The sequence below is a fragment of the Parus major genome, chromosome 2 (genome assembly GCF_001522545.3).
Source record: "Parus major isolate Abel chromosome 2, Parus_major1.1, whole genome shotgun sequence".
NCBI lineage: Eukaryota > Metazoa > Chordata > Aves > Passeriformes > Paridae > Parus > Parus major.
The window spans coordinates 49291676-49318240 of record NC_031769.1 but is presented as its reverse complement, the minus strand read 5'-3'; the positions used below and the strand labels follow the sequence as shown (position 1 = coordinate 49318240).

Sequence of the window (26565 nt, the reverse complement as noted above, 5' to 3'; positions counted from 1 at the left end):
ACTTGAGTAGGTTTCTTCTGTCTTTACTTGACATAGATGAGAGAATTTGGGCTTTTCTCAGTTTGGTCACTGCACCAAAGCATAATTGAAGCCTAAGAAGTACTGTGAGAACTGATTTCGGGGGTCTTCTCTTCCAGGATAAGTGGAAGAGCCAGCAGTCCTGATGGGACATCTGAACATCTTACTTTAGTCCCTGATACTGAAAGTCATGGAGGTTCTTCTAGTTTGGGTTATGGAGATGGTTATCTTTACCTCCACTTTAAAATGCACTACTTTATGACTGTGGAGGAAAAGGAGACAGCAATTAATTCTTAACATGCTCTTAAGAAAACGGTAAATAGTGTGCATTGTATTAACATTTACTGATATTACTTTTCACAAGTATTTTCCAATATTTATCTTCATTTTCTATTAAAATCTTACGAACATTTCCCTTTCATAGATTACCTTTGAGGTATGGCATAATTCTGAATATCTTACAAGGTAAAAAAAAAAAAACTAACACTTCTTTCTAAGGGATGTTGCATTAAAATGCTTTGACCATGAATTCAGACATCACATCAATTCTTCTATTAACAAGCAAAGCATGTTTCAGAGTTCTCTTTCTGGGCTGCCTTTAAATCTTATATTTTCAAGCAGTTTAAACAGTCTTTGCAAATAAATAGTACTGTCAAATAGACCAACCACTTTAGTGAGTTTATAAAGAAAACAAATGTTTGAGGCTAGTCTTAGTAAAAGAAAAAAAAAAAAACATTTGATGCTAGCTCTGTGAAAAAAGAAGTCAGATGTGAATGGCTACAAAATGAAAATTATAAATGGCAAACTAAAAGTTTTAGGTTATATTTCCATTAAAAGCACAAGTAGCAATAAATTAGGTGTTCCTAGTTTTCTGAAGTGGCCAAGAGTACTTTTTGTTTCTTTTCCTTTTGTTGGCAGGTCTTTGAATGTCTGTTTTCTGCCCCAAGTTTCCAGTGTGCTCAAATGTTTAAGTTTCATGTTGCCATGAGGGTTTGAATAATCTCAAGTCTTAGTCATTAGAATGGTGACCACTGAGGCAAACTCTATTCACAAATAGTAAGCACTTCTTATATTTTTCCCAAATATTCTTAGTTGCAAAGAAAAATAATTTACCAGTTAACAAAATGAAAGTAACAGCATAAGAATTTACTTCATTTAAAATTGTCATATCAAATTCATGTGTATGAAATTCATGTCCACAGCATGTTAGTGAGCAAGAAGTGTAACTGGAAGAAATGGAAAATCAGTAAAATATTCATTTTTAAAAAATAATCTCAGTATAACGATATACACAAGAAATCTTTTATTTTAGAAGGTTCACTCAGAGTCAGTTTCTACACAAGTACTGTCATTGAAATGTGGAAATGTGACCTGCCAGACTCTGAGTTCTCTTTTCTCAGTTTCAAATAATTTGGTCCTCTGGGTGATCACTGAAACAGACTGAACTTACTCATAATCCACCTGAGTGGCAAGCAGGAGCAGAATCTCTCAGTTTGGCATCTTCAGCTGACAGTGTCCACTCTTGCCATGAAAACTCCTCAGCAGCTGGGTTTTCAGTCTAGGTGAGCACTTCCCAAGACATAAGACAGGGGCAGCAAACCTGCAAAGTTTCTTCTCAGCATCATGTTGGTCCTAAGCATGCGCATAATAACAAAGACGAGGAAAAATCAAATCAGCACAAAATAAACTAGGTCAGCAAAGCCTACCCAGCTTTGACACCATTGACTTTAAGAATCCTAAACTGGAACATGTGGATGTACTTGTATGAGTGACATTAAACCACTTTCTGATCATTTTTTCAAGACACTAAGTCTTCAAAAGCTCAGATAAATGGCTCACAATGTTCATTAAGAGGATTTCACCTGAGTGGAATAGATACTGCTGATGGTGTGAAGACAAAAGCTGGCAATAAGAAGCAAGGTGAAAGCTATGAAGCGCACATATTAACATGCTGAACTTTTCAAACAGTGACAAAATTATTCTTTCAGTGTCTGTTTCTCCACTGCAAAAGCAGATAGAATTCCTGCACAGGTGTTAATGAACCATGACCTTAAATCAAGCTGACCTTGTGTGAGGCTAAATGTACTGACTGTTATAGTGTAGCTGAATGCAAAATGCACATTTAAACTATTTTATTCAAAAATAGAAGAATTATACCCAGCTTTCCACATGTACAAATTGAATTTTTTTTAAAGTTCTGCCTTTAATTTCATCATCATATATTACCCCTGGGAAATAGCTCTTATTTCTACCTATGATTAATTCAGGTGTCCAAAATCAAAGTATGTTTTTCAAAAATGTCTTTGTGCCTATTCTGCCAATAACAATGACTGGATAATTAATTCAAGCTGTTCCATTAAAAATAAGTAAAAGACTGAACAAGAGAATATTTTCTCAAAATAATAACAGTTATACAAGTACTGTAATTGTTGTTGATATTCTTTAGTATTTAATGGGGATCTGTAATACTAATGGAAACTGGAAAGGACTCACTTAAAATAAAACATTTAAAAATTCAATTCAAAACTATCCAGTCCTGTAAATGAACGTCTAAGTGCTTCCAGAGAAAATTGAATGTGGTTGTTGAAGTTAGACAAGGTCTCCAGTAAGTCATTTTCACTGATCTTATTTTTCAGTGGTTCTGAGCCATTGGCTTCCATTTGAAAGAATTCTTAGCTTTTCTTTTTAACCATTTCCCTTGGTTTTAAGAACCATATAGAGGTCAGGCAAATTTCCAGAGCAAATGGAAGAAATGTATTTAGCTTCTCCAGGTATTTTACAAATAAATGCAGTCATCAGCATTCAGAGGACTGTATTTTGAATGGAGTCCTCTAAATGCAGAGTGCCATGGAGCATCAGTCCACTGAATTAAGTTCCCAGAGTTCTCTCAGTATTGATGCTTCAGTTACTAATACTGAACAATTAGAAATAAGAGCCCTAAAATGTTGAAATTTTAGGCTCTTTAATTTTTAATTAATCGGTTGCATTTAAAAATAATAAAGCCAAATGTTTATATGAAATTCTTAGTAGAATATAAAGTGTACTTTCAAAAGTTATACATTTTGAGACTTCAGATAAAGTGCACTTTAAAAAGTTATACGTTTTGAAACTGTTCAGCTATATTAGAAATAAATATATTATTGACTATTAAGAGTTCTGTTCATACTACATTAACTTTTGTTGGGTATGGTTTTATATTAAATTAAATGGTTCACACAAAGATACATTTATGAGATGAAAAAGGAATCACTTTTTTATGACACTCTGTGAGAATATAAAGTCATCTCTGAGAATACAGAAAAGTTTCCTTAATCTTTACTTTTTCTTTAAAATTCTGTACAGGGGAACTTGATAGAAAACATCAATGACCAGATTCTTTACATACTTTGATCTAATAACTGCATAATATCTAATATCTGGCCAGATTTGCACAAATATTGGCCAAATATTACAAAAGAATGTAAATATGAATCCATATTTTGCAATAATTTTAACCGAAGTCCAGCACTGCAAAGACACGGAAACCACTGTTAAATGTATTACATGTAAATGTTAAATAAAGGCTTTTGTGTATGAGAGAGAGAGAGAGATTCAACTCATTACAAATATGATTTGTTTCTGATGTTATAGCCATGCTCACATGCCCCAAAAATGTTACATTGGCCATTTTGTCATTAGAAGACTGTTCTTTTCTGCAAGGTTACAGGATCTTTTAAAAATTGGTTATCTTTATCTATTTTCTTGGTATCCACACCTTACGCTGATAATATAATTATTTTTCTGCTTCTGTACTGAGTGCTGAACACACAAAACTTCACAAGGGGCTCCTCTTCAAGAACAGACATGGAAAGGCATCCTGGTCATAACTCAGTACACACAACCTTAAACACCTCCCACAGCATCTCTCGAAGGAGAACTGGTTTGTACCCAAATAACAGTTCTGCATCAAGGCTTCATCCTAATCAAAATCCCTTGGCAAGCAGTCTCTTTCCTCCTCCATCTTATCAATATGCTATTTGTCCAGAAAACGTGGGGGTGGCAGGGAGTGGGGGAAGCACTCAATCAATGACAACTAAAAAGCTTCTCATGACTCAAAATGAGTATATAAGGTAAGAAGAGGTAGTTTTAAAAACCAGAAGAAATATCTTCCTGTATTACTTCTCTTTCCAATACATCCCAAAACTACTTTTTGTCCTTCAATTGAATTTATTCACTCTTCATTCCATAAGACCAACACTTTTAATAGTTTAGCAAAATAATAATTTTCGGTAAAATAGTCTGATATTTAAAATTGCATCCATAAATGATCATTCTTCACACTGGACATCACTGCTCCTTCTACTTGGATTAGCCTTTTCCAAAACCTTCCAAAGCAGAAAAATAAAAAGTAAAGGGCTCCTGAGAATAAAGAACTACATCCTCAAAAGGAGAGGTATAAAAGGGAGTGAATTATAAGAGGGGAACAATGATCTTATTCCTAAATATTTTTTTTTCCTTCATGATGCATCCTTCTCCCTTCTAGCCTTTCTTCTCTATTGTTTTATTAATCTCTCAATTTGCAGGGTTTTACTCTTTGTGATGGTCAGTCATAGCAGTGTCTACAGCAATATAACTGCATAGCATTCCCAATTTGGAGCATATGAATTTTAGACAAAACGTTGCTCATCTTTTTCTTGGCTGACACGAAGCAGGAAGACTCAAAAGGGCTGTTCTCATTTGATTTGACTGACGCAGAACAGATGGGACACGACTGTGTCTCCACACCTTTCAGTAACCACAGGCTGTAAAGGAGCTCCAGAATCTCTTGTATGGCCACTGTGGTGCAAAATGCTCTGGTGTGAGGCTCATCTTATTCCTATGCCTGGGGTTATGTCCCACTGTGTGGATGCCTGATAATGAGAGCTGTCTAGCAAAATCTCCTCTGTTGCAAGCCTTAGTACAATACGCCAGGCATTCGGAGTCATGAGTGGTGTTCACAGGGCAGTGCTGTGACTATTGGTTGTGGGGATGTCTAGCAGAATATGTGCTGAATGCAGAACCCTTAAAATCATATATTACCTTCTTGACCTCTCTGGAAATTTTAAACATGCACATTAGTCTCTTCCTAAGTTTGTGTTCCTAAGCCCAAGAGTAAATCTTTTCTTCCGAATGAAGAAGCGCGGGTCCAAATGGGGCCTAGTGAGTATATATAAAAACACACTAAACACACTAAAAACCATAGAAAAACAGCTCTATCTGTGCCAGAATACACTCATAGTTTAAAACTGTACATCAATTGTCATTTAAATGAGTTCAAACATGCCCCATTTGTGTCTGTCATAGTGGTCCCTGACAGCCATCAACTGTAGTCTGTAATTCTGCCATCACTTTCATCTGCTTTAATCATTCTACCTGTTTCTGAATTTTTGATGTGCTTTTTGGCAATTCTAAGGTTGGGTTTTTTTTTCTCTTAGTGCTTTAATTAGCAGTCTTGCTTCCCAGTAAATTACTTGCTGCCTGAATCATGCAATCCTTCGCTTGACAGAAAAGGATGTAAACAAAGAGAATTTTGAGTAACAGTCAAAACAGCAGCAATGGCACTACAGCATAAAAACTAACTTCAAAATTGAGATTAAATAAAATAAAAAAAAAGGAGTTTCAGATATTAATAATTCTGTAGTTGGATCCTGTATTAATAAAAGCAATTCTGTCATTTTCTGTGGAAAGATAACATTTACCCTTAAATGCTTTTTAAATCATCTTTTGTAATCCAGGGATACATACTCTCAGAATTGCTAGATTGCATTGCAGGTTGGGAATGTTGCTGCAGCAATCACGTGGCATTTTTTTCTAACTTGCAGCACTTAGTTCTGTGATAATTGAGTCACAGAAGCTAAAATGACCAATTTAGAATGAAGTCACACTATTACCACACCCATTGCACTAGTACTAGAGCTGAATGGCCATACAGTGCAGCATAGCAACATCTAATAAAATCCTTTGGCTGCCACTCATTTTTCACTTTACCTTATTTTTGTTACCTTATATGATGTTAATAATTTAAATACATTGAAAAAAGTGTTTTTAGAGAGCTGAGCACTTGCAGGGTTTGGAACTCTTTAAATGTGTGTAGATATTTGGTTGTTCTCTTCATCTCTGGAATTTTATTTTCTTGAGAGTTTGGTGTGAATTGCTTTTAACTTCTGTCTGGAATAAGTAGCTTCATGGTCAAGATGATCAAATCTAATTGTGAAATGGCTCTTTTAAGGATTATGGTTGTAGTTTTGTGGGGATGTGTGAGATATGCAAACAAAAAAATATGAAAGTAGAATATATATTACGTAGTATTTTATTGGTAAAAATTTATTAATCGGTGAATTCCATAGATTAATTTGATTTAATATAAAATTGCCAGTAGCAGATTAGATGAAGGAAAAGGGACATTTTAAAAATCATGCTTATAGTCTGAGCTCAATCATTATTTTTCAATGTCAAAAATCACTAAATACATTGATACTGATTAAGGTATTCATTTATGTTTGAAGTTAAGTCCATATTTGACTGTTTTGCTGAACCAGAAGAATAAAAATTAATTTTTCAGTAAGGGCATTTTTTCAAATTAGAAGTTAGAATAAAGGGTGTTTGTTTATTTGTTTGTTTGTTTTCACATAAGTTCTTTATTAGTCCAAAAGGATTAGAAATAAGCTCAAAGCAGTATGTGAAAATATCCAGTTGCAGACCCAGTGTGGAGATATATGACTGCATCAAAGTTCTGAACTTCTCTGCTAAAGTATTACATTAAAAAATATATATCCTTTTATAAAAATAGTTAAGAATTTGGTATTATCTATTTATGCTTTGTTTAACACCAGCTGGAAAGAGCATGATGAACATGTTTGTTTTCCAGTAACAACAGAATAATTTTCAATTAAAAGCTGTTGTTTCAAAAATAAAAAATAAGAAATAAATAAATAAATAAATAAATATGAGAAAATAAACACTTTTTCCTTTGCAGCATTCAAGGCCACATATTGAAATAATCCATCTGATAGCTTAATATGTGAGTTTGAAATGAATTGAAAATAATTACAGTATCTGCCCACATATTCTCATTATATGGAATAAAATTTAAAAGCTAAACAAAGAGCACATATGATAAAAAAAAATAATTTATTTCAGTCATTAGAAATTGCGTGAATACCGAAAAGAAAATGTGTTCTGTTTGCCTGGCAAGGTCCTCCGAATACCTTTAGTAATAATGAATTAATTTGCTTGCCAGCAATGTGGGATGGCTCCGGTTATGTGTTGTTAGCATTTGCATATTAAACATCTGAGCTGGGTTAATGCATTATGGAGCTCTACCTCTTCGATGCATCATAACCTTGCATTTTCATTCCTTGCAGAAGGGAATCCTTATACCTGGTGGGTTGGAAAAGCCAATGAGAAGCACTACTATTGGGGCGGATCAGGACCTGGCATTCAAAAATGTGCCTGCGGCATCGAACGCAACTGTACTGATCCCAAGTACTACTGCAACTGTGATGCTGATTATAAGCAATGGTGAGTGCTTTACAAGAAGGCAGGATGAGAATGACCAAATCTCCTAACTTTTACAACACTGCTGTGACTTTGAATATATCTTTGTTCTGTATTTCCTTTCTTACCGAAGAACAAAGGCAAAAATATTCTATTTGTGATCCCTCCTGCAACATGTCAACCCATGCCTTGATCTCCATTTTATTCATGGTGTTTATTCACTGTTAGATATAGGGACTGAATTTATGATTTCCACCACCGAGCTATAGAAAAGAATGCTAAAATTGCAAAGGCAATTCCTCATAGGAAAGACCAGCATTTTGGCCTCACACACACAACTTTGTCTCCATCAGATTCAGTTATACCACAATACAGAATTAATTTTACCCCTGCAACTTCATGTCTTTTTCCCAGAATTTCTCATTTTTAGCGTGTTGCTGCTGCATTTGAATGTGAGTGATGTGTATTGAAATCACTCATCTAGTGCCTCCAACTCTCATTATCCATCTTTCATGAGAAAAATATGTTAAGAACTAGATTCAATGCATATTATGTAATGAGGCTATGTATTTCAGAGGAAGCTACCAGGCTTTGCATGAGATAATTTAATTAATTAAGGCAGGAAAAAGAAATAAACTTGTGTCTCTAATATTCCCCATAATCATGTAAAGCTGTGTAAAGCTCATCATCATTTAGAGTGAGACCCTCCCTGTGGTCTTACGAGACTTGGTTTGTGAGCCTTAATCATTTGTGTCTCTTTTGTCATGACAGGCAGAATTATATTTCACATGGTATGCAATGTTCAGTGACATATTGAAATCATACTTTTATGAACATTTCTCCCATTAATAGCAACCTGTGGGTAATTGAATCAATACTGGCTCATAAACCATTTGAGGTTAATTGAGAAATTCTACAGCTATTAATGAATGTAGAGCTACAGAACTCTAGAGGTATGTCAGGGACTAAAAAAGAGGAAAAAAAGACAGTAGGAAGAATCACAGAGCCACAGAATCACAGAATAGTTGTGGACAAAAGGGACCTCAGAGTTGCTCTAGATCAACCCATCTGTTCAAGCAGGGTCACCTATAAACTGTTGCCCAGCACTTTGTCTGGACTGTTTTTTAATAAATCCAAGGATGGACTCTGCAGCTTCCCTGGGAGCATTGTCCCTGGTCCTGGGATTGGGCAGCATTAGGAGGAATCTGACTCCATCTGCTTTGCACCCTCCCTTTAGGAATTCACAGACATTGATGACATACCTCTCAACCTTCTCTTCTCCAGGCTGAACAGCCCCAGCTGCCTCAGCTTCTTTTCATAGGAGAGATGCCCCTGTCCCTCTATCACCTTAGCAGCCCTTCATTGGACTCCATCCAGTAATTCCATTTCTCTCTTGTACTGGGGACCACAGATTTGGAGCCAGCACTCCAAGTGTGGCCTCACTAGTGCTGAGCAGGGGAGAAGGATGGTCTCCCTCGACCTGCTGGCAAAACTTTGCCTAACGCACCCCAGGATCCCACTGATCCTGCTTGGCCTCAAGTGCACATTGCTAGCTCATGTTCAACTTGGTGTCCACCAGAACCCTTAGAGTTTTTTCTGCCAAGTTACTTCCCAGCTGGGTGGCTCCCAGAATATACTGGTGCATGGGGTTGTTTCCCCCAGGTGCGAGGCTTTATGCTCTTCACTCTCGAACTTCAAGGTATTTCTTCACTTCTCCATCTTATGAAGATCCCTCCCTATAGCAGCAGGATTTTTTTGGTGTGATCTGCAAGAATGAAGTATGTAAACACAAAAATAATAATAAAATAATAAAGGAAACCTCCCAGACCCTGCAGAAATTATAGATTAGGATGTGGAAAATCAAACACTGCCCCAGACATTGCCACCCTTAACTTTGGCATTGTTAGGATGGTATGCTGTTAGCTATGACATGGGATGAACACCGCAAATACAGAGGAGTCAGTTTGAGAGACAGGGTATTCACACATGTTGCCAAACTTCAGAAATAGAATTAAATAGGGAGAATGAAGAATATAAATTCAGATGACTCCAACTCAGTCATAGGCACTAGACAAATGTGGTAGGAGCAATGTAGGTTTGTTCTGTGTCAAAATAGTAACAATAAAAGGAAGATATTGTGATAATAATTACAATAATGGTAGAATTAGGAGCACTTACAGTTTTCATTGCCTGAGGCATTGGATGCATATCCATGAATAATAGGGCTCTGTACCATATGTTGACTGTTTTCTTTTACATCAAGGGAAATATATGGGGAAAAGGGCACTGGATTTTGATCTCTTCTTGAAGATTCCCCAGGAGTCACAGATGGTAATTTAATAAGCAGCATTCTCTCAATAATCACTCTATAACCTCTGCACTCCCTATGTACACTGAGATTATGTGGATTCTCCTAATAAACAGATTCATATTGTTATTGGATTTAGATCTAAAATAGGCTGATTATCATAAAAGAGCTACACTTGTTTCTTCAGAACTTCATACAAGAATATATTCATACAACATTACTTTAGATAATCATAATTATCTAAAATATTTTATTTATTAAATAATAATATTTAATGATTACTTAATATAAATATTAAATATTTATCAGGATTAAATCAGATTTTTTTCAGGACAACTACTATTTATTGCAGGACATTTTATGAAAAGCAATTACACCACTAGATATTATATTTTAATCTGTGGTGTGTGTAAATCACAGGAAGAAATGAAAGCTATATTATAAACTTGAAGGACATTTTTTTCAAGATTCATTTTTTCAGTTTGGTTTTGGCAGAATCTAATCTTTTCAATTGTCACATCTTTTGGGTTCAGGAGTTATTTTGAGAAGTCCTAGCTAGGAATTTTATCTATCCAGGTTCATCAACACCTAAAAAGCAAGTGAGCTCCAGAGGATAGGAGATCTTGATGACTTCAATCATCAGAGCAGAATTCAGCTGGGACCTCCAAGAGTCTTGGGCAATCTGTGCCCAAGTTTGGTGACAGCAAAAAAATTCCTGGTTTGGACCACAGAATATGCAAGTTTATGATGAGCAGACAAGCCACAGTTCATATATTGCCAAAGCAGCTTGCCACCATAGCTCACCAGCACAACTAATTTTAGAAGGATTTACAATCTCCTAAAAGAGAAGAGCTGAGTAAATGCTAAACTGTGTCTGAGAGTTCAAGTGGGACTTTTGCAGTGTTTGCCTATCTTGTTCACAGCTGGGAGCACTGCATTTGGTTGTGGTATGTCCACAGTGGTGTTCTGCTCCTGCCCAGGTAGCATTGGAAAAATTGTTTTGGGGTTTTTTGGGTGGTTGCAGGGGTAATATACAGTGGGGAGAAGGCAGTAGCCAGAGCAGTAACTATATTGGAAAAGATAAGGAAGTAAAACATGAAAAGAAGACTGTAAGAATGTAAAAAATGTGAGAATGAAAGGTGAAGAAGAAGAGCAAGTTTCAGGGAAAATATTTTTAAAGGAAATTCGGTAGCCTCTGAAGAAAGGGTCAGGCTGAATCAGAATAATGTAGTGTAAGTAGAATATTGTCCACTATTTTTATTGTAGAAGTTAGAAATTGTGTTAGAAATGAAGAAAGTAATTAAAATTTGATGAATGATTTCATAGCAAAGGCAGGAGAATGCTTCCCTGGAGAACTGGGTTCTAACCCTGCCTCTGGAACTACATTCCTGCATAATGATTCCTCAGTTTCATAAAGCATTTCTTCACAGAACAGTCATTAGTCTGATCCTAATTTTCTGGGTATCTAGAGGAAACCCAGAAGTCCACTTTGTGAAAATACCAAACATTCACAGCTGCAACCAGAATAAAGGAACACTCTCTGAATGCATCTACTGCAGTCATTCAAAGCAAAAAAAAAAAAACAAAAAACCAAAAAAGCATGTAGGCATCTCAGATGGAGCACTAAGTACGAGTGTTTTTATCATTAACATATTTAAGCCTCAACATCCAATCTGTAGAATGCAAATTATGCCAGATACTCCCTCGTGAAGGTATTGCAAAGATAGGTAGATTTATGAAGCAATCATCTGCTGTACTAATGAGCACTATAAAAAATCCAATGAGAAAATGCAGTCTTTATAGAAAGATTTGAAATAACACATTAGACATAAAATGGGATCCACATATTGAAGCATTAGAGTAAATTTGGAAAGTAGGCAATGTTATACTAAATGAGTATTGTCTTCATTCTATACTGAATGGTGCTGAAGTCCTCCAGAATAAATAATCAGTGACCAGTAAAGGATTGTATTATAGTGGTAGGAACAGGGGACTAATTAAAACTCCTTAAGCATCCTGAGATATTTTTTTTCTGAAATTTTGTGTTTGATTTTTACTTCTTCTTTTTTTTTTTTTTTTTTTTTTAAACCGAGTGTGTGAGTAATTCTAGGTAATTACAGAACCAGCTTTGTTAATTATGGACTCACAATGTAACTTTTCCCAGGATTAGTGGATACTATAGGCTTGGATAACCTAACATCTGTATGTTTTTCTGTTGCTGATTTTTAAAATTTCACATCACACCTTGTCTATCTGAATAAAGCAGTTGTAGAAATATTTAGCACATGCCTGATATGTTGATAGATCATCACATGATTGCCTGTATGGTAAATAAGCCAAATGGTAGATATTGGCAGGGAATATGAGATATGGAATTCAGATTTATGTGTATTTGCACACATTGTCTAAAATAGAACCTGATTCTTTAGAGAGCTCATGTTGTTGCTGCAATGTAAGTAGTAGTCATTTTTGTCATGATAAAGAAACAAAAACACAAATGGAAGAGCTTCACCCAGAGTAATCCTACAAAAATGATCCTTAGATCCCCAATTATCTATGATTTGTGTCCAAAATTAAATTAATTCAGAGTTAAATGGATCAGAATATTTAAGAAAGGTTAGACTTGCTCGCTAATAAAGAACATTTTTAAAATGTGTGTGGTTGACATTTAAAGTCAGATTTCCTCAATCTTGAGAGAGTAAAGGTAGCTGTTATGAGCAGCAAGAAGTTCTCTGGGTCACTGTTAAACCAAATTTTAATTAAGTTATTAATTTTAGATAAAATATAAGACTTTTGGAAAAAAATAATCTTCTTTGAATAGAAAACATTATTATTACAATTTAGGCAGTTCCTTTAAAAAAATGACTGGTATTTTTATTGTAGAAATAGACACGCTGTACTAATTAAGTAGCAAATGTAAAGCTCTGCAAAGAAATTTTGATTCCTATTCTCATTTGAGCTTAGGGTCAGTTAAGACTCAGATTGGGCAAAGTTTCTACACCACAGGCTCATTCCTTTTTATTTCAGAGAAGTCACATTAAGTCAGAGCACTTATCATATCATGCTGTTCAAGGATTTACTCAGAAAAGGAGTAGACATACATAAGAAACTTTTTAATTTAGCACTTCCTGATGTGAATGCACTTCTGGTTAAAAAGTCAGTCATGGACTTCACTGCTGACTGCTGGTGTGGTTGATAATCTTTCAAGAACTATTTGGTGGCCCAAAAGATGATCAAAAGGGTTTAAGCAGAATTTGCAGATAAAAGTGCTTTGGACAAATGGAGAAAATCAGTGGAGGCAACCTTATTTATAATCTCACAGTTTGGATATTAAAGTTTCTTTCTCCAGTGCCTGTCAAATTGCTTTATTTTTGTGAGGTGTTTTACAGAACACTCTGTAGGATGCATCCCTCTTCCCTTCACAACTCTTCTACAAAAGGAGTTTCAAAAGAAAGTTTCAGGTCATGGGAAAAGATGACTAAACAGAGCTCAGAATGACATGAGTTGTTTGAGTGATGGGACTATAGGTGGATGTTGAAATGCTGGCCTGAAGCTGTAGAAATGACAGGTAGGTCATTTGTAGCCAGATTTAACAGGATATTAAACACTCTTGGAGCTATAGGTAGACATCAAGGCTTAAGTTTAGTATGTAATAAGTACCATTGAAATCATAGATATTTCAGTTCCTGACACCCTTTGGCACTTTTGAAAATCCATCTGTCCTTTAACCTTGTGTGCTCTCAGTAACAGAGCTGCTGATGCAGACAGAGCTGGATAGTCAGAAGACACTGGCTTCCCCTCTCCTTCATTAGAGACTGCTAACAATGTCTTTGTATTTTTTTTCCATTACTTTCCCATCTAGGCAGCAGCTGGAGCTTCCACAGAGGTGTTACATGATCAGAAGTGTCTAGGCTACACATTCTCTGTGGAAAACAAAAACCAAAACCAAACTGAGAACTTATCGTTGGCTCTATGTAGGTACATTTAGTTCAAATTTAAGTACTATTTCTAGCATTATGTAGAGAAATCTTAAATAGGTAAAAGTGATCAAATTTGAATATACCTGAAAGAACCTGAAGGACTATAAAAGTAATCTTGAGGAGCACACATGACTAGAAACATCATATAGAGATAGATGATAGGTAGATAGATAGATAGATAGATAGATAGATAGATAGATAGATACAAACAAAAAATTTCCAATAAAATTAGACAAATTGACTGCATAAAAAAATCAAGATTTGCAATGTTCTGCTGTTTTACTCCACATCTTTATCAGATGAGTAATTACAATTTCCTAGAAATCTAGGAAGCTTTGTAGAATCAGGCCACAGCACTCTGAAAACTTTCATTCAACATTTTTGCAACTTAAAGGCCATCTCTGAAATGATAGACAAGAAAATACTATTAGTAATTGTATGCAGTAGTTACATCTCCCAATCAAATAAAAGTTGAAATATCAAAACTTATTTTTCAGTTATGCTTAAGGAATTAATTAATTTTGTTGATTAAGGCAGGGAAACTTGGCTGACAAATTGCGCTACTTCAAATTGTTGTTTTTCTTGTACTGTTACAAATCCAGACAGGCTTTTTTAGATCTTTTAGGGTTACCTTGCAGAGTTCCTTTGTACGTTGACATTGACACCTAATGTTTATAATATATTTCCAGTCAGTCAAAATTTAGCACTTTGACAGTAAGTAATGGCACAGAATAAAAATTTACATGGAGGGGGATACTGAAGACAGAAAGTCAAGCATTCAAACCTTAGGAAATATTAGATTTAATACAGCTGATAGTACTTCTTTTCTATATGAGTGATAGATTTGAGCTGAAACTTTCACCAACAGACAAGCAGATAGCCAGAAGCCATGAAGTTCATTCCTTCTAGTTACAATTTGGCCATTAAAACTACTCCAGTAGGGAAAAGGGTCAAGTGACTGGGGATTAAATAGGCTGCTGTCTGTCCTGTGTTTCTCAGCTCTGCTCATCAGATGTAACTGGTGTGCAATATTGAAACAGAGTTTGCAGGCTGAAAAATGTGAAATCTTCCTTAAATTAATTCCATCCTCTTAGTTTTATAACCTGTTCTATGTTTTTATTTATAAAAACTAAATGTACTTTCTGTTTGTCCATTATGCATTCCTCCTTTTTACTTCTTCCACAAAAAAAATGTTGAATTATTTTGTTACTGATAACAAGAGATTAAAAATTTGAGAGATGGAAATTTTGAAGTTCATCTCTTGGTCATGCTACAAATGTGCTGAGTAGTGTCTTTCAAACTCTCCTTTACCTGTACTTTAGTACCACCACAGGACTCTGGCCAAAATCCAGGATTTTGTTACACAAGGCTGTCTACAAACACAAAAGGACTGGGTTTTTTTCCTCAGTGCTGTACATTCACTATCATAAATGTGTATATAAGACTGATTTGAGTGGTTCAAAATTTAATCCAAGGGCCAATGAAGGGCATATTATCTCTTGCACAGTAAGTTTTCAGGCTATTGCTTTTATGTAGACTTTGAAGGACTTTGCTGTCTGGAATTGCCCCTAATGCTTGTGTTGTATTTCTAATGAGCTGGCAGCTCTAGGCCAGGATCCAGACAAACCTAGGATCACATAGACTGCTCTTTCTCTTTTAGAGTTGTACCATGCAAGTACTGACAACAGCCGTGGTATGTAGCTCATGGGAACTGACAGATGGAGAGGTTTAGATGTTTCAAGATTCAATGAATCATGAAACTTTCAAATTCTACTTGTGTTTTCTCTCTTTTCTCTTCTGTATTACTCACCTTCAGGACTTGATTCAGGCCTTGTTTATAGCAAACTTACCCTACTTGTACTTTACCTACCATCCTACTCACTGGGAGTAAGAAAAACATTTCTCCTAAGACTTCTGGCTCATGGCAGTGACCAGACATGTGAGAAATAAAGTCTTAATGTTCTCCAAATCTGAAAACACAGGAAAATATGTCATTGATGTGGCATGAAATAACTCTTTGGTAATTTGTCTTTTCTTTGTTAAAATACCTCTTTCTTACTCAATGTTATTTATTCAGTCCTGTGTACTTATTGTGCAGTTACGATGATTTCTCTTCCTGCAATCAATACAAAACCAAGAATGAGGGAAGAGGATTCTGTAGTGCATCATGCATCATGAGCAGAGTCTTTTACCTTGTTGTAAATGTAGAAATGGTCAAGCTATAACAGCTTGCTAAGGTTGAAGATGATTCCTATTTGACTTCAAATTCATTCATTCCTTGGTGCTAGCAGTAATGAATGAACTTAAAGGGGAGAGTGATGACATTATCCTTGTTTATGAATTTGCTCTGTAAATCATTGTGAGACAAAAAGTGAGTGTTCATCCTGCTGCCAACCTCACTTCTGAGTGCTGCTGTTCAGGTTTTCTTGACTTCAGTTGCAGCTAGTCACAGACAGATGGTGTCATCCAGATCTTTTTAAGTTAGATAATTGTACAACAGCAGTACTGAAAAAAAAGAAAAATCAGAATTAGGTATTTGTAATTATCATTCTCTGGCATATCTTTGCTGTAATTAAAATTCTTATTGTTATTCCTTCTCCATGTATTCTAAGAAATTTCTGAGAGGGTTATGAATTAGGAGATGAAAAGGCAGATACATGATTTTTACTTCTATCATGCAGATGATCAGAATATAATTCCCAGCACATTTGTATACTTTTTGTTATTAAACTTAATGATTAGTGTGAGTGAAAAATCAAGTAAGCAAGAACAAAAACGTCTCCTATGTTGTGCACAGAAATCTGCAGACTTTTTAGTCTGAATGAAAATCTTGTAGTCATAGCTTTAAAGCAAATGACCTTACTGTCACAGCTTGTCAGGTAAGGACAGAGTACATTGAGCATTGTGCACTGCAGAATTTTCAGCTGCCAATTATTTTCTCCTCCTCCACCTTTTATTTATGGGCTAACTTAAAGACTAATGACTCTGCCCTCAGTGCCATGCTCTGAAGATGAAATCACCCCAGTGCTGACCAGCCCAATGTATTTCACTCCATACCTAATGCTGCTTAAGTCTTGAAAAGGGTGCTTTTCTTCTTAAATTGTAGGACTCCCCTGACGTTTTTATTTCTGAATCAGTGCAGTCAGATGTAAAGACATCTGAAATATATGGCAGCCTGTGTTATAGGGTAGATGAAGACTGCAGCACATGATTAGCTGTTATTACTATTAGCAGTCATATTTTAGCTGAAACAATCACAAGGGAGTCCATCAAGCTGAAGAAGTTAAACCTCCAGTGTAAACAAAAGATATATCTGTTTTCACTGTTTGTTCTTTGGTGTACCAGGAGATATATATAGATATACAGATATAAGAATGAAAATCACCATATGGGGGGAAGAGTTGGGGGTCTTGGGGAAGAGAGAACTCAGAAGCCCTTTAGATACTTCTTCTGTATCAGGTCCCAGACTTGATGGGAATATTGTCTTCAGAGCATTTGATCAAAATATTCTGTCAGTTCATGGCAGAGTTAGTTGCAAAACCTCAACATTTGAAGGAAGAATTGTTTCTTGTCTTCTCATTTTGCCCAGCAGATTCTTACCACTGCGAAAGACCTGATAAAAAACCAAAATAAAAATAGACAAGACTCACCTGTAGCATTGTGTTTGCTTAGAAATGATTGTTTTATACATAATGCATTATTTTACTCTAAAGAGGAAGATGACTTTCACTGGTCTGTGAAAAACACTAAAAGAAATCAAGTAACCTTCCAAAAAGTCTTGAAATTGAGCAAAAAAAGGCAATAGTTCTAACACCGAGAGAAAAGGGAGACTGCTTTTCCTTTTTTTATCTGTAGTTAGGCTTGTAGAAGAAGCTTAAATTCTGTAAAATGTTTAATGTCATGGACCATGAGTGGGTTTATCTTAGTTATCATCCATGTTTCCCTCCTGGTTTTCCCTAAGCTTTCAAAATTAGTGCTTGTCTGTAACTAATTATGGCTAGATATTTTGTCCTAGCTGCAACTTTCTTTGTGTCCCCCAATTCTTCCCCCCACCCCTCCTCCAGCTGTTTCTCTTTTCCCTGCCTCCGACTGACATGAAGAATACTATAATTATGAAAATTATTAGTATATTTATTTTTATTTATTTATTATTATTTATTATAAATTACAGTCCCTGGACACCCCACAAAGTTTCTAAGAGCTGTCTGAGTGTGCAATGGACACTTAGTAAATCAGGTCTAAGCTAATTTGTTGCATTTTTATCTCAAGTTTTTTTAACTCTCTTTAAACTGAAATTAAAATCCTACATGGATTCTTTACAGTAGAAGTGCATCTATATGAGCCAGCTTCCTGATGTAATTCAGATGGCTTTTTTTTTTTTCTATTTTGCTGAAAAATAAGTGGTCTACTAGGAAGAAATTATTCTATCTAAACCAATATACCAGGACAGTTACTTATCTGTATTCCTTTATCACAAATACTATATTTTGTTCAACTTTTGGCTAAGTGAAAGTTGATTACAAGATTGCATTAAATGTAGATTAGGCAAACAAAATCTTCTTTGAGGCTTGGGGCTGCTTTTTTAAGTTATACAATTGCCTGTATGGAAGTATTTGAGTATATATGTATTTATGTATATAAATTATTAAAGAGAAAGCAAAACAAAATTAAAAGGAAGAAAACCCAAATTTTCAAACAAGCAGGCAAATGAAAAGTTAATAAACTAAGCATTTCTAGCATTGTTGATAGTGTTAGAAAATGTGATGAAAAAATACAGTAAATATAAATAAATATATCTATGATGCAAAAGCTTTTTCTTGGCAATGTAAAAACACAAATAGATTTTTATCTATGAGAGAGAAATGTTTAAAATGCCATCACTAAACATGTAATTGCATGTCTAAAACCAGTTATTTGGTGGATATTACATAAAATGTCATAATATTTACTGGTCAAGAGTTCATCTGTTAAAGCATTTTGGAAAAGAGAATGAATTCAAGTATCTTATGTCAAATCTAAGATACGTTTTCCTGAAACGAAATTGTATGAGAAATGTTTAAAGGATTTCATAAAACTCAGGAATCAAAACCAAACTCCTGATTTATACAGCACACGCAAATCATGCTCTTAAAACTGACCTTATGTTTTGCTGCCATTTCATTCAATAAAATAGCCCAAAACACAGAAAAAGAAATTATTAATCCCTGACATTATAAACAACAAAATTATATGTTCCTTTAAGGACCTTGAAAACCAACAATATAAATAGTATCAACTGATGGAAATCTCTTGAATCAAGAGAGCAGATAGAAAATGACAAATGTGAAAAGGAAGCTCAGAAATATTGATTATTACCTTACTTTATTATTATGACTGTTATTAACTGTTAAATTATATGTGATGATTTTGAAGCAGAACAAACGTAAATGATAAACAGGAAAAAGTGTCATCGTCTGTTCTGAAAGCTGAAAAAAAGCAAAATTATGTTTAGAATGAAGATAAACATTGACCTGCTTAACTCTAAGGTAAAGAACTGAGATAATCATTGAGGAAACCAAGCATGGCAGCAACAGCTTATTAAATACTTTTCTTAAAGACAAATTATTTTGGAGAGTCTTTGAGGGTGCTTAGGCCTTACACTGTATTTGTCTATGCATACACACACTCATAAGATCACAGAGTGATTCAGCCTGGAAGTGGCCACCCAAGCTCTTGTAGTCTGACCTGCTGCTCAGGGATGGTGGAACCAAACTGGCTGAAGACTGTGTCTGTCTGAGCCCCAAAAACCTCCAAAGATGGTCAAACAAGTTTGACCACTGTCATGATGTAATGTGGTGATGTAAGGATAGCAGACATCCTTTCAAAGACTGAAACATTTGATTTAAACCAGCTGTGGCTGAATAAAGCAGGTATTTCTAACAATCTTTTGAAGAATCAGCTTTCTCTCCTATTGCCATGGAAGAGCACTCTAGTTACAGGGAGGATGAAGTCTGAAGACATTGAAAGCTACAGCACACTACTAGTGCATGCTTCAGATTTTTATTTCTTCTTTCATTGGTGTAAGGAATAACTTTTTGACTCTAGTAGATCCAATATGCTGTCCAAGCTGAGTATAGAAGTGCCCAGTTGCGGAGCTTACAGCAGTTAGGCTTGATAATCCTGGGATCTTCCATCTATTTTCTACTTATATTTGTTAAGAGGTGTGCTGTTTCTGGCTTATGTGCATTTCCTGAAATTTGGGGATTTCATTTAGTTGCAAAATGATGCAACAATCTTATGATTGGCTATAAGGTCCTGGTAAAATCACAGGCCTAAGATGTTTAGTATTTTGAAATAAATAGTGAGACAAGTTAAAAAAAATCTGTGATTCAAAATATGTTTATTTGTTAACATATTTTTGCCTCTCAAGGGATGGAACAAAAAAATAGGGAAAAAAATCTAACCCCACAAAAAAACCCAACCAAACAAAAAAACCCTCAGTAAACAGGAAAAAGAATAGCATGTGGAAACATTTTCTTCTCTTTCTGGCAGCTGTTTTTTTTCCCTAGACAAATTCAACACTTTTGTGGTGGATTCACTTTCCACAGGTAGGCAGTCTGAACAAGCTGCAGTTCTTTATAAGATTCAGGGTCTGTTTCTTCTCAGACTCTATGTCAGTTTTGCTCCTGACATGTGCAAAACATGATGAAATATATATTATAAGGAACCAATATGTAGGCAAAACATGATTTTCTTTTTTCTTTCATTATCACAGTAGTAGTTCAGCTTCAGTTGCTAAATAAGTTGTGTGCTTTTTGACTGCATGTGCTAACCTTGTCTTTTATTACATACAGTATTTATGCTGGTTCTGTCTTCTGAGAGATTTTTTACGTGGGGCACTTGCTTATAGGTAACAAACATAATGTGTGACTGAAATAGTTCAGGTTTGTAGGGGGAAATGGACATACTGATGATTATATCTGTAGTTATAGCTTTCATTTAGTTGTACAATGAAGAAAATTGTGTGCTTGGTTTTTTAGCCTAACAACTCAATCTGCCTTTGCTTAAGTTTTGTAACTCCAACTTCCTTGAGAACCTTCTAGTAATTTAATTTGAAAATTTATAGCACCTACCTCCTCGTGATTCTTATCTAATTTCAGTTTCCACTTCTGATATATGAATGCTTACAAATTACTTACGATCTTGTAAAAAAAACATGTAAATTCAGTATAAATTGTACTGATACAGCTGAAGAATGAATCAGCAAACCTCCAAATGTTGTTGCTTTGTTATCAGTGACTCCTCTATAATCTTAAAGCAGATTATTGTTATTATTTGTAAACGTTTGTTTTTTTTAAAGAAAAAGATATTTTAAAGCTATTAACTCACACCTTCCTTGAGGGCTAAAAAGGGGGTTGGACTAGATAATCTCTGGAAGCCCCTTCCCATCCCAACCATTCTGTGATTTAGTGATTTGTTAGATAAGGTGAACATAATTTCCTTGCTGACCCCATTTCTGGCTTATGCCCTTAGGAGCAGTGGAATACCTTGCTCAGAAGGAACAGGGGTATTGTTGCATACACCTTGAACCACTCCTTGTCTTTTGCCAAAGGAAAAGGAAAGGGAAGTTCACATGCGGTAGAACACTTACACAGTGAACATGAGCAGAGCACAAAGACAGCAGAAGCTGGTGCCAGACTGCTATCTGGGATGAGACCTGATTTAAACAGATGGGGAAAATGTGAACTTCTGGAACTGGCTGCTGAAGGAGGCTGTGCAAGCAGACACAGATTCAGGAAAAGATTTAACAGAGTCATGGAAAACAGGTCTGTAAATGGGTGCTGCAAGTACTGTTTACCCTGTAACATTTTCAATGAAGAATGTCATTCTGGAATAGCATTTAGGTAAGAGTATTGGAGAAGAACAAATTCTTCCTAAGCTGGCTGTTAAGTTCCACACAGCAGTTTGCTCACAGCGCCTCACTGGGATGAAGGAGCACTTGGAAAAGTCCAAAATCTTTTGGATTGAGATAGAGACAGTTTATCAGATAAAGCAAAAGCTGCATGCTTGAGCAAAGCAAAGAAATTCAGTCACCACTACCCATGGGCAAGCAGGTTTTCAGCTATTCCCAGAAAAGCAGGGCTCCTTCACATGTAAAGACTGCTTGGGAAAACAAATACCATCACTCCAAATATCTCACCTTCCTCCTCCACGAGATTATGTGAGAAGCAGGAAGGGTCTTGACTTTATAAGCTGCTGATCAATTACAAAACCATCCCTGTGTTGTCCTGGTTTGGTCACAAATCCAAAACATAACACCACAGGAGCTACTGTAAAGATAATTAGGACCCTCTCAGATTAAACTACTAGAGACATGTTCAGATTCTGCAGCAGATTAGGTGATGTGGCTGCCTGCAGTAGCAGAGAGCTGTCACCAGTGACTGCAAACTTTCTTGCATTGCAAGCATAGTCTTTGCTGTAGGTAGAAGTGGTGGATTTCTTGGTATCCCTACATCCTTGAGGCAACATTTATCTCAAAGGTTTGTTTCAAGGCAAGAAGCACCTGCAGTAAACTACATTTAAGCTGTCAGAAAAGAAAAGATGCATCAACATTTGGCTTGTTAACATACTTAGTCAATGAAATGCACCTCAACAGTGGCAAGGCTTGAGGGGTACCCTCTGAATACTGTGAGCCATAGGCTTTTCAACCTGTACTATATTATATTATATTTTAATTTCTGTCTTCACCTAATGCTGATAAAAATGTCACAGTCTGAAATACCAGAGAAGCACAACCTGATTGCTTCAGGGTCAGCTTCCCCATAAAATCTACTCAGAATTTCTCAGAGTCCTGAAAAGTACCATTCTTAGAGATAAGAGGGAGGGGGAATTTCATTCACTTCATCATCAGTCTCCTTTGCTCATGACTGTATTGTCACATGTTAGAAACCTGTGGCCCAGAGCCATTTCAGTCCATGCAGTCAGGGCTGCCACAGAGGACTTGGTAGAAAAAAATCTTGGGGGAATTCATCAAGTATTGTACTAGGAAAAGACAGGCTGAGCACAGATGGAATTGTGTTAGGAAGTGAATGGTGAGTTCTGCTAAGTTTGTGCCAGTGTTTTGTTCAGAAAAAAAGTGGTGATATGTAATGTAAGGAAAGCTGAGCTCAAAGGCTAGCAGAAAGGATAATGGAAACCCACTAGAGCAATAAAGTGAAGCAATATGGCTAATGAATAGGTCACTAATCCTGTATCAGTGTGATCAACAAAATGCTAAACAAATGCTTGACATGCTACAGTCAGTGCAGAAAAACAGATTTTTCCAAACAAGGCCATCTGCATTTAGCTTAATATATAGCACAAAGTGTGGCATACCATGCCTTCCCTGTGGCTCAAATCCTAATCTCTGTCACTCAGTTTTCTCATAATGCTTTGAGTAAATGCAGTGAGAGAATCTCTGTGTATAGTCCCTAGAACCCCGCTGCTTCTGGAGCTGACACAGTTGTACCCATTGCAGGAATTACAGTTTTTTTAAAAATTTCAGTAAGTGTCTTGTGTACCTTCCTTTCTCCAATTACTCCACTGTGTGTGGAGATATACACACACAGACAAGGGGTAATGATAGCACAGAATCACAAAAAGGTCAGGAAAAAATTAACCTACAGATAAATTTGCATATCACCTCAAACCAAGGTCATCCATCTTTTTAGCAAAAGCACTGAAAAAGGAACCTAATTGAAATGAAATCAATTCTAAGAGATATATGTACATGTTTACTAGGACAGGGAAAGTATCCTGCTTTTGCTTATGCTTGATAGCAAAGTGTTTGCATAATGAATAAAGACATCTGTTAATTACCTCTATGCTGCACCATTGCTTTAAATGTGCTTGAATATCTTGGAGCATTCAGTTTCAGATAATTATTTCTGATGAATGGGTGTACATTTAAAATGTTTTGTAGTGGGATATTTAATTCCTCTAACTAGAGTGCTTTCATGATAATAGACCCCACTTTCCTTCCTCAGTAGACACAGAAACATAATTCATTATGTTTATAGCACAATTTGTAGATAATCTTTTAAGGTTTCATTTTGGTAGGGTGTTTGTTTAGTTATGGTTGTCACAAATTTCTTCTTCCATTTGACTTTGTCATGTTTTAAATAGCTGTTTATTCCCCATATACTCACGAGTTGCTGGATCATTTAAAGGGTCTACTTTTCATAGGTCTAACAAATGATTACAACAGCATCAAAAAATCACAGACCTGATGCAGAATTCATTTTTAGATTATTTTTCTAACTGTTTTTCCACTAGAAACTACTTTTCTATTTACTAGTATAAGCAGAAAAAAAGATAACTTGTAGGATCACTGAGTCTAGATTCAAACAGCAATAGGTTAGAAATCCTCACGAGGAGAAAAGAGCTACAGATGTACAATCTGTGCGCTATGTAAGAAACGCTAAATGAAATTGGTCATCTGTCCTGATGGGGTAAGTGCCACTTTGAGAGAAGGATCACTGCTGGGGATTTGCCTTCCTCCACATACTCATGAAAGTGATATAGGAAGCAATCTTCTGGGGCTGAAACTGGAGACAAAATTAAAGTACAAGTTTCTAAGGACTGAAACTGAGATCTTCTTAGGCAGCACCTTTGAAAGACAGTATTTAAAGAATGTGAGTTGATTAAAGATATAGAAAACAAGATGTTGTGGTTGATACAATTAAACTTTGAGGTCAGGTTGAATGGGAAGAGCTTACTGAAAAATAGGCTCAAATACCTACATTTTCTTAAGTATCAGTACAGATGTGGTAGGGGCTTTTACAGAAAGGAAATAGATAGTCAAACAATAACATGGCATTTTAATAATATGTGACATACTTACTTCTACTATGTTTTGGCTCTTTGTTACTTAGATTACTATTTAGAACTGGGGGGCTTGTGTTCTTTTTTCTATGTGACGTCTAGCAAGTAACTTAAATTTTCTGTCATCCAAACCTGTGATGTTTTTCTGATCTAAGCCTCTTTTGATGGAGCTGGAGGCCATTTCCTCTAGTCCTTGTTACTTGGGAGATGTTACCCCCAGTTTTCTACAACCTCCTCTCAGGCAGCTGTAGAGAGTGATAAGGTCTTTCCTGAGCCTCCTCCAGGCAAAACCCAGCACCCTCAGCTGCTCCTCATTGAACTTGTGCTCCAGACCCCTCACATGCTTCATTGCCCTCTTTTGGTCACTCTTATCCTACGTATGGAGATTTTGTGAGATTATCTAATCAAACTCTTTGTTCCAGGGTGTAATCAGTATAAACCTTTTCCCAAAATATTTGGTGCCAAAGCTGTACAAACAACCCAAGACATGAGCTAAGTCACAGCATCCTTGTCTTCCCCAATGTGCCTGCCATAGATTGGTTTCAGTTTTGTATGAGATATATGCGCAGACGTCACGTGAGGATGAGCACTGCAGGAAGCGCCAGTGGAAGGGTAGGAGTGGTGGTAGATAGACAATTATATATTATTATACAATTGGGTTTTACTGACATTTTCTGGATGCAGTGAGTACCATACTCCTTTCAGTTTTCTGGACCAAACTCAACACAAAGTTATGCACTTCAGTACTGTATTGAACTGACATATAGGGGCTGAAGTCAGCATTAACTATAGCCATCTGTTATTTTGTCATGTCATAGTCAATTATTTTTATTTAGCTCTTTCAGTCATAGAAAATAAAACTGTCAAAGTTGTCGAGAACTCCAAAAAATGAAGCCTCTGTGCTGCACCTCTGAGATTTTTTAATATTTCTTCCAATACAGATCCTTGTGCCCTAAAAATCCTGCCAGAAGTACTTTTGGTCTGATAGTTGGAAAGGATGTGATCCAAAGGCTTGTGGCTAGTCAGTAGCATAGATACAGCAAAGAATTCATCACTTATCTGCATAGACCTTGCAACATTACATTCAGTAGTAGAGATATTAGAAATGTACATTTCATTAGACAACTACTTCTAATGTCCACACAGTAAAGCATTACAACCACTGTAATGCATTCAGATATACAAAAGTGTAATTAAAATTCTTGGTGTTTTAAATCAGGTAATTTTTAAAACAGGTGGAAATACTCAGGAGAGTTCTTCATGATTTTCTTCCCTTAGAGCTACAGTAGCCTGCTGTTCCATGGGAAAGTTCAGCATCTGTGAGGGGATCATGGAGTAAATGTAGGTTTCTCTCTTTCAAAGTGATATACAAAGACAGACTTTTAACTTCCTGGGACTTGTTGAGTAGCTGAAGGGGGCATCATTTTATTGCCCTTCAATTGATTACACCTGTTCAGAGAGTCTTCTCATTTCAGTCATAAAACAAAGCCTTTAAAACCTTAGGATGACTTTTGAGGCATTGTTAATTGTGGGACATTTTTATAAACTACTGCTTTTTAAAATAATTTTTTAATTTTGAAATATTTTGAGATCAAATAACAATACTTATTTTAAAATGCCAAATGAAACTGAACTAAGAGAAAAGAAAACTATTTGAGAAAGATATTGCCCTTTCCAATGTCAACTTTTCCTTTAAAAAATCCCATATCATCCATTTTCAGCTCTATATTTACAGAAGTTTCTTTTCTTTGAATCCCAAGTAATCTTTTCTCTGTAATTACCCAAGGTGAAAGGGACATCCTAATTTAGTATTTATTCTAAAGGAAATGTCACATATGTTCCCTGACTTACTTAAAAATTAAACTCCAACATAATATTGATTAAATTGTTGACAGATGCAAA

At 35.8% G+C, this 26565-nt stretch overlaps 1 protein-coding gene and 1 long non-coding RNA gene across 10 annotated transcripts in view; one reads left to right on the top strand and one right to left on the bottom strand.

Annotated features, from left to right (window-relative positions):
- CNTNAP2 (contactin associated protein 2) overlaps nt 1-26565 on the top strand; it is a 1020050-nt gene that overhangs the window by 821650 nt on the left and 171835 nt on the right. Inside the window, exon 14 of the mRNA XM_015618213.3 lies at nt 7401-7557. Coding sequence (XP_015473699.1) covers nt 7401-7557 — 157 coding nt within the window. The remainder of the gene's footprint in view (nt 1-7400; nt 7558-26565) is intronic.
- Nucleotides 1-26565, bottom strand: part of LOC107200141 — an 83660-nt gene that overhangs the window by 13358 nt on the left and 43737 nt on the right. For 6 of the 9 annotated variants that reach the window (XR_001519513.2, XR_004495882.1, XR_001519512.2 and 3 more), the window contains 3 exons: nt 17207-17434; nt 13502-16326; nt 1469-1650 (listed from right to left, as the gene is read on the bottom strand). This is a non-coding gene — a long non-coding RNA (uncharacterized LOC107200141). Of the gene's footprint in view, nt 1-1468; nt 1651-11904; nt 16327-17206; nt 17435-19176; nt 19615-26565 lie in introns of those variants that run through there. The other 3 variants (XR_004495881.1, XR_004495880.1, XR_004495879.1) reach the window with 3 other exon arrangements.